A 17,671-nucleotide genomic window follows, 5' to 3' on the forward strand; every position below is an offset into this window, starting at 1 on the left:
TGCCACTATTGTTGTTGTTGCTATTACTGTCGTTGTTGCTACTACTGTTGTTGTTGCTACTACTGTTGTTGTTGTTACTACTGTTGTTGTTGTTACTGCTGTTGTTGTTGCTATTACTGTTGTTGTTACTACTGTTGTTGTTGCTACTACTGTTGTTGTTGCCACTACTGTTGTTGTTGCTATTACTGTTGTTGTTGCTACTACTGTTATTGTTGTTACTACTGTTGTTGTTGTTACTGCTGTTGTTGTTACTTCTACTGTTGTTGTTGCTACTACTGTTGTTGTTGCTACTACTGTTGTTGTTGCTACTACTGTTGTTGCTGCTACTACTGTTGTTGTTGCTATTACTGTTGTTGTTGCTACTACTGTTGTTGCTACTACTGTTGTTGTTGCTACTACTGTTGTTGTTGCTACTATTGTGGTTGTTGCTACTACTGTTGTTGTTGCTATTACTGTTGTTGTTACTATTACTGTTGTTGTTGCTACTACTGTTGTTGTTGCTATTACTGTTGTTGTTGCTACTACTGTTGTTGTTGCTACTACTGTTGTTGTTGCTACTACTGTTGTTGTTGCTACTACTGTTGTTGTTGCTACTACTGTTGTTGTTGCTACTGCTGTTGTTGTTGCTACTGCTGTTGTTGTTGCTATTACTGTTGTTGTTGCTATTACTGTTGTTGTTGCTATTACTGTTGTTGCTACTACTGTTGTTGTTGCTATTACTGTTGTTGCTGCTATTACTGTTGTTGTTGCTATTACTGTTGTTGCTACTACTGTTGTTGCTACTACTGTTGTTAATGCTGCTGCTGTTGGTGCTACTGCTGTTGTTGTTGTTGTTCAATTGATGCTACTGTTGGTGTTGCGATACGTCTACTGTGATGTAAATTGCTTTATTCCCACATGTTTTACACATTATTCCCGTTGTTGGGGACAGGAAGAATTTACTTAGGCTTATTTTGGTCATTTTAATCTACTACTAACCTCCTTTAGGCTGCAACTGACAACAGAGACCTAACCCCTCTGTTAGGTGAACAGGGGTGTCAGGGGAAACAAAGGTTACCCGAAACGCTGTGCGTACTGGTGGCTTTACAAGATTGTAAATACCATGCTATGTATTCTCACAAACCCAATGTACCTTCTTTTATATAAATAAATAAATAAACATGAATTGAGGAGCTTAAAGGCTGGAATTAGGAGCTAACACTTGACCTTACAAGCACCTGTAGGTGAGTACTCTCCCCCAAGAAGACGAAGCTCTATCTCACCAAGCATAAAAGGTGAATACACACATGTAAATGAAGTGTCGACATTACGAGTTTGTTCTTCGTCACCCGACAGCTTAATTTGTTGCGCGTTTGGGGTTGATGACGGTGACCTGGATGAGTTCAAACCCAGTAATGCCTTTCTAGCTTTACCATATAACAAATGTTCACACTTGTATCTCACGACACAAGCCTTATGGTAGTAATACAGGTGGGGTTCTTTGTCCAGGAGATTTTAAATTTGGTGTATGATGTCGTGGACAAGATGGCGGGGGAGGTTGCGGACGGGGCCGCCAGATGTCCCTGGAGTAGGCGCGCCGCCCGCCATATTGTGTTTGCCACTTGTTGTCTTTGCAGTCCGCGCGCTGTTTCCCCGTGTTTTGTGCAAGCTTTTCTCCTGTTGATAAGAACCAGCGATGATGAACGGGTGAGTAAAATACATGTAACGATGCATAGACTTAACGGGGAGACTTTTGGAGTAGATTAGCCTGGCTGACGGGGATAAATGGAGGTTTTGGAGGGCCGAGGTGAGGAGTGTGTGTGGCGGAGCGCGGGAACAAGGGCCTCCTCTTGGTTACCAAGCGCATTTTCCTAGCATGGCGTCACCGCCTGCCACGCACGCCCTCGCCGCCTCCCTCCCCTCTCGCGGCTCCGGAGCTTTCTAAGTGAACTGTGGGCGCGGGTGGCGTGTGGAAGGCGCGTGTCGAGGGCGGGCGAGGGTGTTGGCTGAAAATGGATGCCATGGCGGCGGAGTTAACACGCCAGGAATGGCGGAGAGCCGGAGCCACACGCCCCCCTCCTCCTCCCCGTGGCCACGCCGCCCGCCCCACACACGCCATATGACCCTGAAAACTACGTGTTGGAGGTGGCCCTCGCCAGCGGTGCTCTGGGGGTGGCAGCTGTTGTGTGGTACCTTGGGCGGGTCGTGTTGTGTCGTGGCTGGCCAGGCCTCCTCCCTGGGTGGTGGTACCTGGTGGTGTGGGTGATGGGTGGTGGTACCTGGTGGTGTGGGTGATGGGTGGGTGGTACCTGGTGGTGTGGGTGGTGTGGGTGATGGGTGGGTGGTACCTGGTGGTGTGGGTGATGGTACCTGGTGGTGTGGGTGGTGGTACCTGGTGGTGATGGGTGGTGGTACCTGGTGGTGTGGGTGGTGGTACCTGGTGGTGATGGGTGGTGGTACCTGGTGGTGTGGGTGGTGGTACCTGGTGGTGATGGGTGGTGGTACCTGGTGGTGTGGGTGGTGGTACCTGGTGGTGATGGGTGGTGGTACCTGGTGGTGTGGGTGGTGGTACCTGGTGGTGATGGGTGGTGGTACCTGGTGGTGTGGGTGATGGGTGGTGGTACCTGGTGGTGGTGTGGGTGATGGGTGGTGGTGTGGGTGATGGGTGGGTGGTACCTGGTGGTGTGGGTGGCGGTACCTGGTGGTGTGGGTGATGGTACCTGGTGGTGTGGGTGATTGTACCTGGTGGTGTGGGTGATGGTACCTGGTGGTGTGGGTGGTGGTACCTGGTGGTGTGGGTGGTGGGGTGATGGGGGGTGGTACCTGGTAGTGTGGGTGATGGGGGAGTGGTACCTGGTGGTGTGGGGGCGATGGGTGGTGGTACCTGGTGGTGTGGGTGGTGGTACCTGGTGGTGATGGGTGGTGGTACCTGGTGGTGTGGGTGATGGGTGGTGGTACCTGGTGGTGTGGGTGATGGGTGGTGGTACCTGGTGGTGTGGGTGATGGGTGGTGGTACCTGGTGGTGTGGGTGATGGGTGGTGGTACCTGGTGGTGTGGGTGATGGGTGGTGGTACCTGGTGGTGTGGGTGGTGGTACCTGGTGGTGTGGGTGGTGGTACCTGGTGGTGATGGGTGGTGGTACCTGGTGGTGTGGGTGATGGGTGGTGGTACCTGGTGGTGGTGTGGGTGATGGGTGGTGGTACCTGGTGGTGTGGGTGATGGGTGGGTGGTACCTGGTGGTGCGGGTGGTGGTACCTGGTGGTGTGGGTGATGGTACCTGGTGGTGTGGGTGATGGTACCTGGTGGTGTGGGTGGTGGTACCTGGTGGTGTGGGTGGTGGGGTGATGGGGGGTGGTACCTGGTAGTGTGGGTGATGGGGGAGTGGTACCTGGTGGTGTGGGGCGATGGGTGGTGGTACCTGATGGTGTGGGTGGTGGTACCTGGTGGTGTGGGTGATGGTACCTGGTGGTGTGGGTGATGGGTGGTGGTACCTGGTGGTGTGGGTGATGGGAGGTGGTACCTAGTGGTGTAGGTTATGGGACGTGGTACCTGGTGGTGTGGGTGATGGGTGGTGGTACCTGGTGGTGTGGGTGATGGGGGGGTGGTACTTGGTGGTGTGGGTGATGGGGGGTGGGTGGTACCTGGTGGTGTGGGTGATGGGGGTGGGTGGTACCTGGTGGTGTGGTTGATGGGGGGGGGTGGTACCTGGTGGTGTGGTTGATGGGGGGGGGTGGTACCTGGTGGTGTGGGTGATGGGGGGGGTGGTACCTGGTGGTGTGGGTGATGGGGGGGGGTGGTACCTGGTGGTGTGGGTGATGGGGGGGGGGTGGTACCTGGTGGTGTGGGTGATGGGGGGGGGGGTGGTACCTGGTGGTGTGGGTGATGGGGGGGGGGTGGTACCTGGTGGTGTGGGTGATGGGGGGGTGGTACCTGGTGGTGTGGGTGATGGGTGGTGGTACCTGGTGGTGTGGGTGATGGTTGGTGGTACCTGGTGGTGTGGGTGATGGGGGAGGGTGGTACCTGGTGGTGTGGGTAATGGTACCTGGTGGTGTGGGTGATGGGGGAGGGTGGTACCTGGTGGTGTGGGTAATGGTACCTGGTGGTGTGGGTGATGGGGGGGATAGTACCTGGTGGTGTGGGTAATGGGTGGTGGTACCTGGTGGTGTGGGTGATGGGGGGTGGTACCTGGTGGTGTGGGTGATGGGGGGGTGGTACCTGGTGGTGTGAGTGATGGGGGTGGTACCTGGTGGTGTGGGTGATGGGGGTGGTACCTGGTAGTGTGGGTGATGGGGGTGGTACCTGGTGGTGTGGGGTGATGGGGGGTGGTACCTGGTGGTGTGGGGTGATGGGGGGTGGTACCTGGTGGTGTGGGGTGATGGGGGGTGGTACCTGGTGGTGTGGGGTGATGGAGGGTGGTACCTGGTGGTGTGGGGTGATGGGGGGTGGTACCTGGTGGTGTGGGGTGATGGGGGAGTGGTACCTGGTGGTGTGGGGCGATGGGGGTGGTACCTGGTGGTGTGGGTGATGGGTACCTGGTGGTGTGGGTGATGTGGGTGGGGGTACCTGGTGGTGTGGGTTTTAGGGAGTGGTACCTGGTGGCAGTGTTGAGGGTGATGGAAAAGGAGGGAGCTCTGGTGGGCCTATTCCTGGTTGTCATGGGGAGTGGTACCAGGAGGGGGGGGTGTGTGTTGAGGATGATGTACCTGAGCAGTACTTGGTTATGCTATGGGGAGCAGCACCTGGTTGTTGTGTTATGGGGAAGTTCCTGGGTTCAATATCCAGGCAGAACAGAAACTGTTTTGTAAGTTTCCTTTCACCTGATTTATATGTTCACCAAGTAGTAATAATCTTAATCTGTCTTAAACCACAGTGTGTACTGCTTTAGACCATAAGAAAATGGTGATACCAAACACTTGAAATCTGTGTTTTTTGCTTCTCTTAAATGTGTCCGGTGCCTGGCCGTTATATTTTGTACTGTACATGGACTGATCAACTAGCAATTATTGTACCCAACTGTGTGCAGTGGTGTCCATTAGTCAGGTTGGAGTCCTGGTCAGAGACCAAGCCAATGGGGGGGGGGCGTGGATACTCGAATAATCTTAAATTATAAGTATATATACAAACACACATGGGGCATTGGGGGTGATCTGTAACATGAAGTTCTGGAAGCAGAGATTAGAAATACAGTATCATCAGTGATGTCATACTGCTAGGAAATATGCTTAAGTTGAATTAAAATGAGCAGCATCCTGTTGACCTGTATACAATAAATCCACTACTAAGTTCACCCATATTCCCAGTTTATATTCTTGCAATAATATAAACTACAGGTACAGTAATTTGTATCAGTGTATTGTGTATTACTCATTGTCTTTGGTGTGACTTGGGCTATCCATTTTGGGGCCATGTTTTGAGCCCTACTCTATCAAAATGGACCTTAATGTCAACAGTGATAAAAGAACTACCAGAGGGTTGTAAGAATCCATGTAGTATCAATATTCAAAAAGGTGCATTAAACTACGAGCCGGTATCTTACCTAGATCTTGTGCAAGATGATGGAGAAGATCACAAGAAAGAGCTGGTAGACCATCTTCAGAGAAGGGTCATTGTTACACAACTCCAGCATGGATACAGGGATGATAAATCCTACCCCACAAACTTGAGACTGCTATGACCCGGTGACAGATCAAACAATACAGAAGGTTGGGCAAACTGTGTATCATTGGACTGTCAGAAAGCCTGCTACACAGTATCCCACATAAGGTGGGATATCCCACACTAAATAGAAACAAGCAAGAGTAACAAGAGAGGTGCTCTAGTGTATAAAGGAGTACATTACCTCAGAGAAGACGATCACAGAAAAGAGAGAGATCTCGGAGTAGCTTGATGAAACTTTTGGCATTCCACAGGGATCAATACTGTGACCAATCCCATTCCTATGTGAACAGTTTACCATATGGCATAGATTTCTTCATCTCAGTGTTTGATAATGATGGAAAAAATATGATGAAAATGAATACATTGGAAGACTGCAAAACACCAACGTTGATTGTAATGAGATGCTAGTTTCTAGGTCACTGATAGTGATAGTGATACACTATCACTAATAGTTACCATCTACTAGGTCGCATCAGCTGTGAAGTTCTATTGGCCTACTTGGTGACTAGTGCTAGAACCTGGCCCCCCATACAAGTGTAGGGAGTGGTGGCATTTATTTATTTATGCCACCACCAGCGAGCAACGAGAAAGTCAGCGAGACAAAACAGGCAACAGCTGGCTTCAATACAGACCACAGCCTCGAAAACTGCCGAAAGAACTCTCAACAATATAAATCGATGATCCAAATCTCTCCAAATGAGTGCCAGTTTGTTTGCCCCACTTCCAATTGGTTTGAGGGGAATGAGGCAGCCCATAGTCAGCCAGCTACTCCATCCTCAGATCTGTGGTAGATGTAACCAACCCCCTCCCAACCCCCCGACGACCTGGAGGAAGGGAGAGTGTCCGATAACCACTAGAGCTCATGCAGAAATTGACATTTTATTACATTCAGTGCTGGTTTTCTAGGGGAAGCGTGTTGTGGATCCCTGAAGCAAGGTGCCAAAAGAGAAGGAAAACAAAAATGAACCTACCAGGGAGGAGGAAACTCCACAAGAGCCAAGATGACTCACGAACGAGAGAGACGACTGAAAACCTAACGAGTGCTGGGGCCCAAGCATGTGAATGAGATACTGTACTGGGCTCCCAGATCCCTGTACAACCCCCAAAACCCCCATGCCTGAATGTCAGCCCAGGACACGTCTCTGAACACTACCTTAGGAGCTGCATGCACCTGAACAGTGCAGGCATAAGGGTAGACCTCAGGCTGGTTATATCAAATAACACTGCGGACAACCTGAAAAGACAAACCTTGAAACAGGGTGAAAGCAACAGGATCAACCAACAAGGCATCCATTGAGGCAGAATCGATGGCAAGAAATAGCGGCAAAGAGCTACCATTGAACACAACATGGTGCAACCCTGGCCAAACCAGCCAAGCATCAAAACCCAAAGGATCCCTCTTGAAGAAGGATTTTCCTTTTCCAGAAAAGGAGCTACCTGCAGACAAACTGCCCACTATGGCCAGAAAAATAACTCCCTAAAAAAAAAAAATGCCGCCGCCGCCGGAGGAGAGCATGAGTCTCGCGTATCTGACAACTAGAAGCAAAAAAAAGGGGGGGACTTATAGAAACAAGGAAAGGACGCACGAAGGAGGATTTCCGTGGTTTCTGTGCCTGAAGGAGGCACGGAAACCAAGGAAAAGACAGACCAAGCAGCGTGTGAGGAAGCCGAAGGTGAGCAGAGACAGCATCGATTTGGAAAAGCAGCTGTTGCATCTTCACCAGAGCCAACTATATGATGAGACAGTAGAGGGGCATGAAATGCTAATCAGGAAAACCAAGGCAGAAAAAAAAGCACACCACAACCTCAAAAATCTAAGAACCATGACGTAGAGAAAGGAAATGGCAAAAGGGGTGCCATGAACTCGTACCGTGTCCACAAAAAAGACTGCAGATGGGGGTACCATCTGAAGCAAATCAGGTGAAGCCACCTGATTTGTCATAAAGATGGTGCAATAATAAGCATGGACACTAGTAAACTACCCCCTTTCCCCTTGGAGGAGACAACAAACCACTGAGGAACAGTCTGAATGCAGCCAAAGTGTAGAGCCTATACGAATCTGAACCCTCTACAGTGTATGCCACAAACTTCAGAACTGCATTGTGAGCCTGAAAAGGAGTAGAGACCAATGTCAAGTGAGAGGTGCAGGAAGGGATCATGGAACTGAACCCTGAAAAGACCAACGAGGAAGCCAGCAACAGAGCAGCAGGCACAGGCTGTAATTGAACTTAACTCCCAGGCTGGGCTCAGGGAGTAGAAAAACTCCTTACAGAGCCAATGGGATCTGCACCTAATGGGCGAGGCATTCAGAGCCAACTCAACAGCAACAGACAGTGCGGCTGCAGCTGGTGCAAGGCCGATGGAGGCAGGGAAAGCGACATCGACAGAGTCCCTAATGAGGCCCATTCAAGTCCGAACCCGGTAAGCCAGGAAAGAACCAGGAACCTGGCTAACCGTAGGGACATGCACACCAGTTGTGAGCCCACACAAACTAGTTGGCTCAGTATGTCAAACCCAAAAGGCAAAGCAAGACAAACTGAGCCAAGCATGTGAACATTTATGGTCAGATAGGACCCAGTGAGACTGTGAAAGGGGCAAGCTCGACGTTCCCAGAAGCAGAAAACATTCCCAGACCTGAGGGACACAGGAACAATCCAAGACATACCCCCCCAAAAGCCCAAGGGTAAATTCCCAATGACTGCCTTGAGAATGAGATGACTTACACCTGACATACCCCGTGTTAATACCACCACAAGCGAGGGAGGAAGACCTCTAAAGGAGCGACCCCGAAATACCCCAGGGTAAAGAACCCCGAAGTTCAAGGGCAGCACGTGGGAGAACACAGGGAGGAGAAACTTGTACACATGCAGCTCCGAGCACTGTAAATATCTGAGGCTCACATTACACCCCAGAGTGTACAGGAATGCCACAAGGGCAAAAACACCACTAAGCTGAAGTAACAAGACACTGAAGCCTGAGCAGCAGAGAGGTTATCTGGCACACACTAATATCAGCACAGAATTGAGGGTGGAGTAACTGGCTGACTGTGGGCTGCCTCCCTCCTCCTCTCACCACCCCAGAGGCCTCCTGGAGCCTGGCCTTAGACCGGGCTAGGGGAGTAGAAGAACTGAAACACACTCCAGGTATGATCCTTCCCAAACGAGTGGAGGTGGTGGGGTGAACAAGCTAGTTTGAAGAGAGTTCAATTGTTTATTTGCATCGCTGGAGACATTCTTTTGGTTGTTTTCGAGGCTGCGGTCTCTACTGAAACCAAGTGTTTTTGTTTTGTCTCATTGACTCAGGTTGCTGACTCTGGTTGCTTCCGTGGTGGTGGCACAAATAAATAAATGCCATTCAAATTCAGGGATCCTATTCCAATGCTCATACTATTCAAATCACTGGTGCTGTCCTGCCATGAGTACTGCTCGATACTCGCTTCTCTCTTCAGAGCAGGAGAGATTGCTGAAATAGAAGGAATACAGAAAACATATGTGGTACACACAGACACGATGAGGCACTTAAATTATTGAAGTGGTCTCAAAGCTTTCAAAATGAGCTCTCTAGAAAGTAAGGGAACTATTAGGGGAAGTGCCAAGCTATTATGCCTATATATTGTAGCACTTGAAAAGGGTCAGAATTTGGGATTGGGGGGTGCCCAACCACTTGGATTAAACGCTGACCTGCATAAAGCAAGACCGTCGCTCTACTGTCCAGCAGAATAGTGCCACTGAAGAGTAGAGGTGTCAGGCACAATCAGATAACACTAGGAACATCATAGGTCCATGGTTGTTCAGTATCCTCTCAGCAAGTATAAGAAATATTGCCAGAACGAAAGAGGAAGTCTTAAATGGACACTTTTCTGAAAGAAGTACTGGACCAATTGGGCTGTAGTGGATATGTGGGGCAGTAGTAGATATGTAGGCCTGCGGGCCTGTTCGAGCAAGCATATAAAAAAATGTATGGTAATTGTTTTTGGATTTTTTTGGGTGATAAACTGATGAAATTCATGTTTCACATGAGAATTCCAGTGGGTGAGTTTGGTGTTTTAGTAAAATAACTTCTAATATGGTATACAGGGCTGTAGTTATTCCTTGGGACAAATTTCTTTGTAATATAATGTTTGTATCTGATCAGTATTTGGGACCATGTATCTGTGGCAGTTTTGAACATTGCTGTTGGGAAATGTTTTCAGTCTATATTTTAATGTCTGGTCCAATTTTTTTTGGATTTGTTCATACTGTATATGGTTAGGTAACATGGACTGTGTTTTGTTGTAGCCAGGAATCTCCATTGGAGTCAATATTGGCAATTAATTAAAAAAAATGTTAGATTGCAGTGCAGTAGTTGTCTTTGGTCAGTATGTTAATTCTTCTTATACAGTAGCTCCTTTTGACCAGCTTAATTGAAAAATTCTATGCACATTCGTTTCGTAAATACTCATCTCTTGAAATGTGCTGTAAGTTTATAAATTTTAAGAAGTTTTTGTTTAATTAACTGGTGGCAATTTTATAGGATTCGCCTAATTTATATTGATTTGTGTAGGAAACTTTGGTGCATTCACTCAATTTTAATGAATCCCTGTGTTGTCTAAGCACTTAATGCTGATACTGGGAAGCACCGTTGTGTGCTGTGCTTAGGTAGAAGTAGAAACAGTGTCACAATATATGGTTCCTAATTGTATAGTCGTTAAGAATCCAACAAGAAGTGGTGGCGATTGGTTGTCATCTAATTTTTAAATTCTCTTTTCAGTGATAACGACGACGTTGGGTATGTATTGAAAATATGATGGATGGTGATCAGTGTTTGGTAAAGTGAAACTTGGTTTTGATTTGTTATGCTTAAGTGTGATACTGTACATTAATTTGGTCTTGACCCAAGAAACTAGTTGCATTTGTCCTATATTTTGTGAGGTTTTAAATTTTTGATGGAAGAATAGAGTGCAGTATTATGTAAAGTCTTTTGGCTAATGCTGTTTTTCTAACTTTGCATTGGTTCTTAGCTTCCTGAATGCTTTGTATTATGCTTGATGGCTTAGGAAGTGCTCTAGATGTTATTTTGATACTGTGTTGGGAAACATATTCCTTCAGATATCTTTGAGATTACAGTTGGGTTCGATCGTGATTCACATTCGGGAATTCCAGGTTCGAGTCCTGGGTAGGACAGAAATGGTTTGGCGCACTTATAATTTAATGCCCCTGTTCACCTAGCACTAAATAGTTCTATTTACTGCTCGGTAATCTAGCAGGTGAACTAAATAGGTTCGTCTCCTATTGAGTAAGTAAGAGACGAACTCTTGGGCACCTAGCAGGTACCCAAGAGTTCGTCAGCTTGTGGGGTTTCATCCTGAGAAGTCAGTAATTTGTCCTGGGGGAGGGGAGAACCTCAATATAAGCCTAATATGCACAGTATATATACACTGGCTGCACATCTCTCATAATATTTATTTTTTATAAATAATGAAATATTAATACTATACTGTACTACTTGAGAACTTGTTACTGGGAGGATAGAAGAATAAAGGAAAATTAGAAAGTCTATTAGCCCATGCGAGGCAGATCCTATTTATATCCACCCAAATTCATTTTAACATGTCTAACATTTCTAAACTAGGAACTATCCAGTGACCCCATATCTATTATGCTACCTGGTAATTTGTTGTAAAATCAACAACCAGGTTTCTAAACCAATATTTACTCTTGAGTCTTTCCTTGATCTAAACTTCTTTTTAGAATTAATAACTTTTTGATAATTCTATTCCACTGGAAATATTGAATACAGTATTCGAATTAGTACTACTATAATACTAAATTGAGGACTGAAAGCTGGTGACTAATTTGCTAACGTTTTATTGAACTACTACATTTATACTAAGTTTCTAGGCCACTTAAGTCGGTCTGCGGGGACACTAAAGCCCCGAAATCATCTCAAGATAACCGAACCCATATTCCAATTCAGACCTGAATCATGTCAGACCACCCTATTCAAGCTAATGCTAGTCTCATCAAAAGGCAAATTGCAAAGTAAGGAACAACTAATGAAACTGAAAATGGTGGTGGTCTAATTCACAGGGAATGACATACATGTATGTTAGTAGCTCAGAAGAAGAGCCTGTGAATGGTGTCAAACCACTGAGGCATCTGCCCGAGCTGGGCATTCATAAGATTGAGACTAAATAAGAGCTTTCCATAAATCCTTGAACTGGCAACTTGTAGTAAATATAAGCCACTAGAATGAGGGAAATTACTGGAAAGTTGGAAGATGTCTAATGTGAACATACAATATACAAAAAGGGAAACAGGAGGGGGTGTTGAAAGTATACTATTGCTATACTGCAGAACAGTATTGCCTGTATCTACAGTTTAGCTGGTCAAAGTGTATTTTTTTAATAAACAATATGGACAGATGTTTAAATGTATTCCTTCATTCTTGCATTTGTAAATATTTATTTTTGTTTAGTTATAATGTACAGTACTTTTTTTTTGCGTCACAAAGTTCAAACCAGTAAGATTTTGTATGCTTTGACCCAGTGAAAAGACAAAGTCTTCTCTGACACTAGCCAATTATGGTGGATGAGAAGCATGCAGTGCCATTTTCATTGAGGGTATAGCTTGTCCTCTCATTATGTGGTGACTTGCATTACATTTGATGATAAGTGGCTGGCTGCCAGTAGAAGGAATACAGTAGTAGCAAAGTCAGAAATATACTAAACAAGTTAATTGTATGAAGAATTATAGATTTAGTGGTATTAATAAATTTATAGGCATTCATACATTTGGTTTTCATTTGAATTTAGCAGTAAGTTGATTAGCCTATGAATTACAGAAACAAAATTAAAAGTGAAACACAGTTCTGTATATTAACAAAAATAAAGTTTTTTGTAATACTTTCCTAGCAGATTATGTATATACTGTATATCAATAGCTATGATACAAAAGCACAAAAAAGTTTAGAAAGCCGAAGTACATCAGCAAATTCAGAGACTAGCATGGATCAAACGCTCATGTAACAGGGACCTTTTCTTTTCGAACCCTGGGTGTTTTTATGCACACTATTCTGGGGATGACATCACTTATTGTATATGTCTTTGACTGCCAGTGTCCCCACAGAATATTTTAGTGTGACCATATCACATGTTGCTGCATCACTGTCACTGCCCCTCAAACCTTCTCCCTCCTTAAATATAATATTAAACTGTTTTGATTTATTTGATTATAGTAAGGTCTCCCTGAATAAATTTCTGGAAGTAGTGGATGATATACTCTTGAATAGCAGCAAATATGGTTCACTTTATGGATTCCCGTAGTTGGGGACAGAAGCCTGATAAGCTATTGAGGTCCCTCTAGGCCATCCGCTGATGACTTTTCCAAGGGTGCAACCCACAATAGTTGCATAGCTCTTAGGTACCTATTTACTGCTCAGTTAACAGCAGCATTGGGTTAAAGTAAACTTGCCCAACCATCTATCTATCCTGGAATCAAGCACAGGAGACTCCTGGTTCAGCTGAGAATATACACTAAGATGTTCCAGTTTTCCAATTTACATGTCACTTTGTTTGTCCCATTGAGTCTAATCATCTAAAGAACCTTTTTGCTAAGTTTTAAACAAAGTGAATAATATTTCAGGATTTCACACTTCTCACTTTTGTAAGCTCAAAAAGTCAGCATTTAGTAGATAAGATGATGACCATGCTGGACAAAGAGCCCAGGGGTTTCTATAAGACCATTGTGTAAAAATTATTGACTACCTACAAAAAGCCTAGAAAAATAAAAGCCATGTATAAGAAGGAAGTAGATTTTACTTCTGTCCCTCCATTTTCTTGGAGGGTGGTTTGAAAGTGAATTCAAATTTAGTGCTCCAGGAGCCCCCCCTCCCCTCCCAATAAATGAAGAAGTTGGCAAAGACCATGGATTCATTCTTGTCCTCTTCAATGAACAAGTGGATTGTTTGAGAATTGAAGGGGATAGAAAGAGTAGCATATATCAGTTTTTGGCATTAGGCAGACTAGTTGATGGGCATCAAAGAAGTTGAATCTTGCACCTGGACATTATTCAACTATTGAACTGTTACCTTGATAGAGATGCCAAGGAGAGTGCTTTGAAGGTGGCTAAGAAGACACCTTTGGTGTATTGTTTGTCATGAAGGACTGCTGGATTTGCTTTCCTGGATGAACATAATACAGTACTCTGGCAGAGAAGGAAAATATGTTACAGAACTTGGAGAAGCTGGAATGGAAGAAAGTATTAAAACAATTAGATGGATATACCTAAACTTTCAAGGGGAAGACATTAGCGATTTTTTCACCTGCCATGCAAAGACGTTCTTTTGATTGTTTGGGGTTGATAACATGGAGGAATTCTGCAGCAATGCACTAATAAGCCCCATCAATGACCCTAAAAGTGGTGGTGAAAGAAAGAAGCACTACCCTGATAAAGAAATTTAACGATATTCTGGAACAAACGGCAGAATCATTGAGGATCGTTATGCACGACAGAAATCCCATCACCTAAAGAACAGAAACAGGAATTGCATCTTATTAATTTAACTAACATAGTTAATGTGAATGTAATTGGTCTTGGTTTGAACTTTTTTTCTGTGGTGTAGTGGCCTGGAAAGACCACTACAGACTGACACCCAGAGCATAACTCCATAGTCTCCTGTAACCGATAGATGCCTACTACCATCTATATCTAGTTTTGTTGTTTGTATTTTAGAAGAAAAATTCATATGAAATCATAATTCCTTAGTTTATATTGTTTATAGAATACATTGTTAAAGTTTATATGAACTGGAGTAAAATTTCACGTGTGCAAAGATTTCCTCAATAAGAATGTGGCCATGAGCAAGGTCTGCAAAAATGTTACATTTTAATTTTATACCTATACAGTACTACTATGAAACACCTTAATGTAGACCACTAGACCACTACACTCCAGGATTTTTTTTCTCAGGGATATTCCTGTGCAGGCCCCTAAGCCTCCAGTTGGCCCACTAAGTGTTACTCATTTTTGTCTTAGGTTGAGGATGAGTTTTTGTCTTAGGTTGAGGATGAGTGTGTTGTCTTCAGTAAGACTGTCCACTGTGTTTAGCAACTTCTGCACTGTGTTAGATAATATTCCAGTGGTCTGTTGGACATTTCTCCGCAATGCTGACATTTCCTTTCATCTTCTGAAACCTGTGAGCCTATTTCCTATTCAGATGGGTATCCAAGCCTGATGTGATGTAAGTGCGCGTCATCAAAGTAAGTGGTTTGTAGTTGATTGAATTCTTGTACCAACCCGCAAATCCTGATGTTGTTGCTGTGTGTTATGGTCACTGGACATATTCTGGATTGCTCTCTCTAATTATTGTCTTAATCTGTACTAGACTCTGTGGTATGCAAATGTTGACATTCCCACATGACTTGGCACCAGGTTGATGAGTACTGTATCTGACAACTTTGATGTTTGATTGTATTAATGCTCTAATATTTGTAGTCTGATGGGCACTCACCTAGTTAAGCTTGTGGGGGTTGAGCTTCAGCTCTTTGGTCCTGCCTCTCAACTGTCAACCAACTGGTACCTGGTTGATGGGGTTCTGGGAGTTCTACTCCCAAGCCCGGCCCGAGGCCAGGCTTGACTTGTGAGAGTTTGGTCCACCAGGCTGTTGCTTGGAGCGGCCCACAGGCCCACATACCCACCACAGCCCGGCTGATCTGGAATATGGTGTACATATTCCTGAGCCTATTGGGCTCTTATCATATCTACATTTGAGACTATGGAATCTGTCTCCACCACATCGCATCTTAAAGCATTCCATTTGTTTACTATGGCACTGAAAAAGTTCTTTCCACTGTCCTTGTGGCTCATTTGGGTACATACTAAGTTTCTACCTGTGTCCCCCCCCTTGTTCACGTCCCACTGTGGGTGTCATCACATGTTTTTGTTGCAAGATTTCAGTGGCAGTTTTTGAATTTGTATGCATGATAAATCCACAAAGGCCGTGACGAGGATTCGAACCTGCGTCCGGGAGCATCCCAGACGCTGCCTTAATCATTTGCCTTTTGTTCATTTGATGCATCACGTTATTGTGATTTCTGTGTGCATGATAACATATAGGTGTTCAGTAAAAACATGTTCCAAAGCCTTTTAAATGGCTAGCATCTTTGAAGTTGAGCACCTGGGTCTCTTCAACTAACTAGAATCTCCTGTTTTTAACAGCAGTTTCAGATTCTTGTCTCAGCTGGTCTACTGGTCCATCAGTGAATTATTTGAAGCTGATACATACAGTGTGCCAAGTTTTCTTCTATGTTCATCTGTGCAATGATTGTATATTGGTGGTGGAAGTTGGTCATTGATTCAGCTGACTACATACTTTTGCTACGAAATGAAAATGTTTGGCAACTAGATTTGTTATTTTTCTATATTGTACTGTGCATGGTTTCTATTACCAGTAAAAAAAATTTTTTAAATTATTATTAACAGATTTTGCAAAGGCATATGACAAATGTGACCCGGAGTGATAGCCCATAAAATGAGATCAATAGGAATAACGGGTAAAGTGGGGCATTAGATTTTCCAACTGTGTCAAACAGAATGCAGTGGCAGTAAATTAAGATCAAGCCCAAGTACAGTGAGAAGCTCTGTACCCCAGGGTACAGTCCTTGCACCACTGCTATTTCTCAATCTTATCTCTGATAGTCAAAAACACCAGACACAGTTCTGTGTCATCCTCTACAGGTACAAAAATCAGCATATAAATTGCCACTGTAGAAGACACTGAAAAACTACAGACAGATATAAATAAAATGTTCGATTGGGTAACTGAAAATAACGTGATGTTTAATAGTGATAAGTTCCAGGTACTGAGGTATGGTGGAAATGAGGAACTTAAATGAAACTCAAGGTGCAGGACACAAGCCGACCTACTCTTAGAAGGAAAGCAACATGTAAGGACCTGAGAATTATGATGTCTGATGACCTGACGTGTAATAAACACAACCAAGCAAATATAACGGCATCCAGGAAAATGATACGATGGATTATGAGAATGTTCAAATCCAGAGACCCCACAGCAAAGCTAACATTATTTAAATCACTGTCCTGTCTCGAGCATTGCTCGGTACTTGCTTCCCCTTTCAGAACAGGAGAGATCTCTGAAATGGGGAATATAAAGAACATGTACGGCACACATAGAAACGACAAAACGTCTAAACTACTGGTATTGGACCGTTTCAAAGCTCTCAAAGTGTACTCTCTAGACAGGGGACAAGAATGTTATAAAAAAATACAGTATATACAGTACATGGAAGATATTGGAGGACCAGGTCCCAAATTTGTACAGTAGAATAACAACATTCTGGAGAGAAAGGTACGGAAGGAAATGCAGAATAGAACCAGTGAGGAGTAAGAGGTGCGATAGGCACAATCTGAAATCACTGTCTTAACATCAGGGGTCCACAGCTGTTCAACATCCTCCCAGCAAGCATTAGAAATATTGCCGGAACAAAGGTGGATGTATTCAAGTGGCACTTTGACAGGTTCTTGCAGGAAGTGCCGAACCAACCAGGGTGTAGTTGATTTGTGGGCCTGCAGGCTGCTTCAAGTAACAGCCTGTTGGACCAAGTTTTACAGTCTCCGTGGTGTAGTGGTAAGACACTCGCCTGGCGTTCCGCGAGCACTATGTCATGGGTTCGTATCCTAGCCGGGGAGGATTTACTGGGCACAATTCCTTAACTGTAGCCTCTGTTTAACGCAACAGTAAAATGTGTACTTGGATGAAAAAAACGATTCTTTGCGGCAGGGGATCGTATTCCAGGGACCTGCCCGAAACGCTACGCGTACTAGTGGCTGTACAAGAATGTAATAACTCTTGTATATATCTCAAAAAAAAAAAAAAAGTTATCACAAGTTGAGCCTGGCCCCGGGCCAGGCTCGGGGAGTAAAACACCACCTGCAACCCTCTCCAGGTATGGTCTAGGATGGACCTGAATGTTGTCGTTTTTCCATCTGATGTGTGGTTATCTTCTTGAGTTATCTTGAGATGATTTTGGGGCTTTT

At 44.9% G+C, this 17,671-nt stretch overlaps 1 protein-coding gene across 18 annotated transcripts in view; it reads left to right on the top strand.

Moving 5' to 3' along the window:
* Positions 1-1,509: 1,509 nt before the first annotated feature.
* Positions 1,510-17,671, top strand: part of heph (polypyrimidine tract-binding protein 1 heph) — a 378,342-nt gene continuing 362,180 nt past the window's right edge. For 6 of the 18 annotated variants that reach the window (XM_069330005.1, XM_069330009.1, XM_069330012.1 and 3 more), the window contains exons 1-2: positions 1,577-1,686; positions 10,386-10,403. Coding sequence is in view for 6 of the 18 variants with exons in the window: in XM_069330008.1 (XP_069186109.1) it covers positions 1,525-1,686 (162 nt within the window). In the remaining 12 variants the exon portion in view is untranslated. Of the gene's footprint in view, positions 1,687-10,385; positions 10,404-17,671 lie in introns of all 18 variants that reach the window. The other 12 variants (XM_069330018.1, XM_069330031.1, XM_069330025.1 and 9 more) reach the window with 9 other exon arrangements.

Source organism: Procambarus clarkii, chromosome 23 (assembly GCF_040958095.1).
Source record: "Procambarus clarkii isolate CNS0578487 chromosome 23, FALCON_Pclarkii_2.0, whole genome shotgun sequence".
Lineage (NCBI taxonomy): Eukaryota > Metazoa > Arthropoda > Malacostraca > Decapoda > Cambaridae > Procambarus > Procambarus clarkii.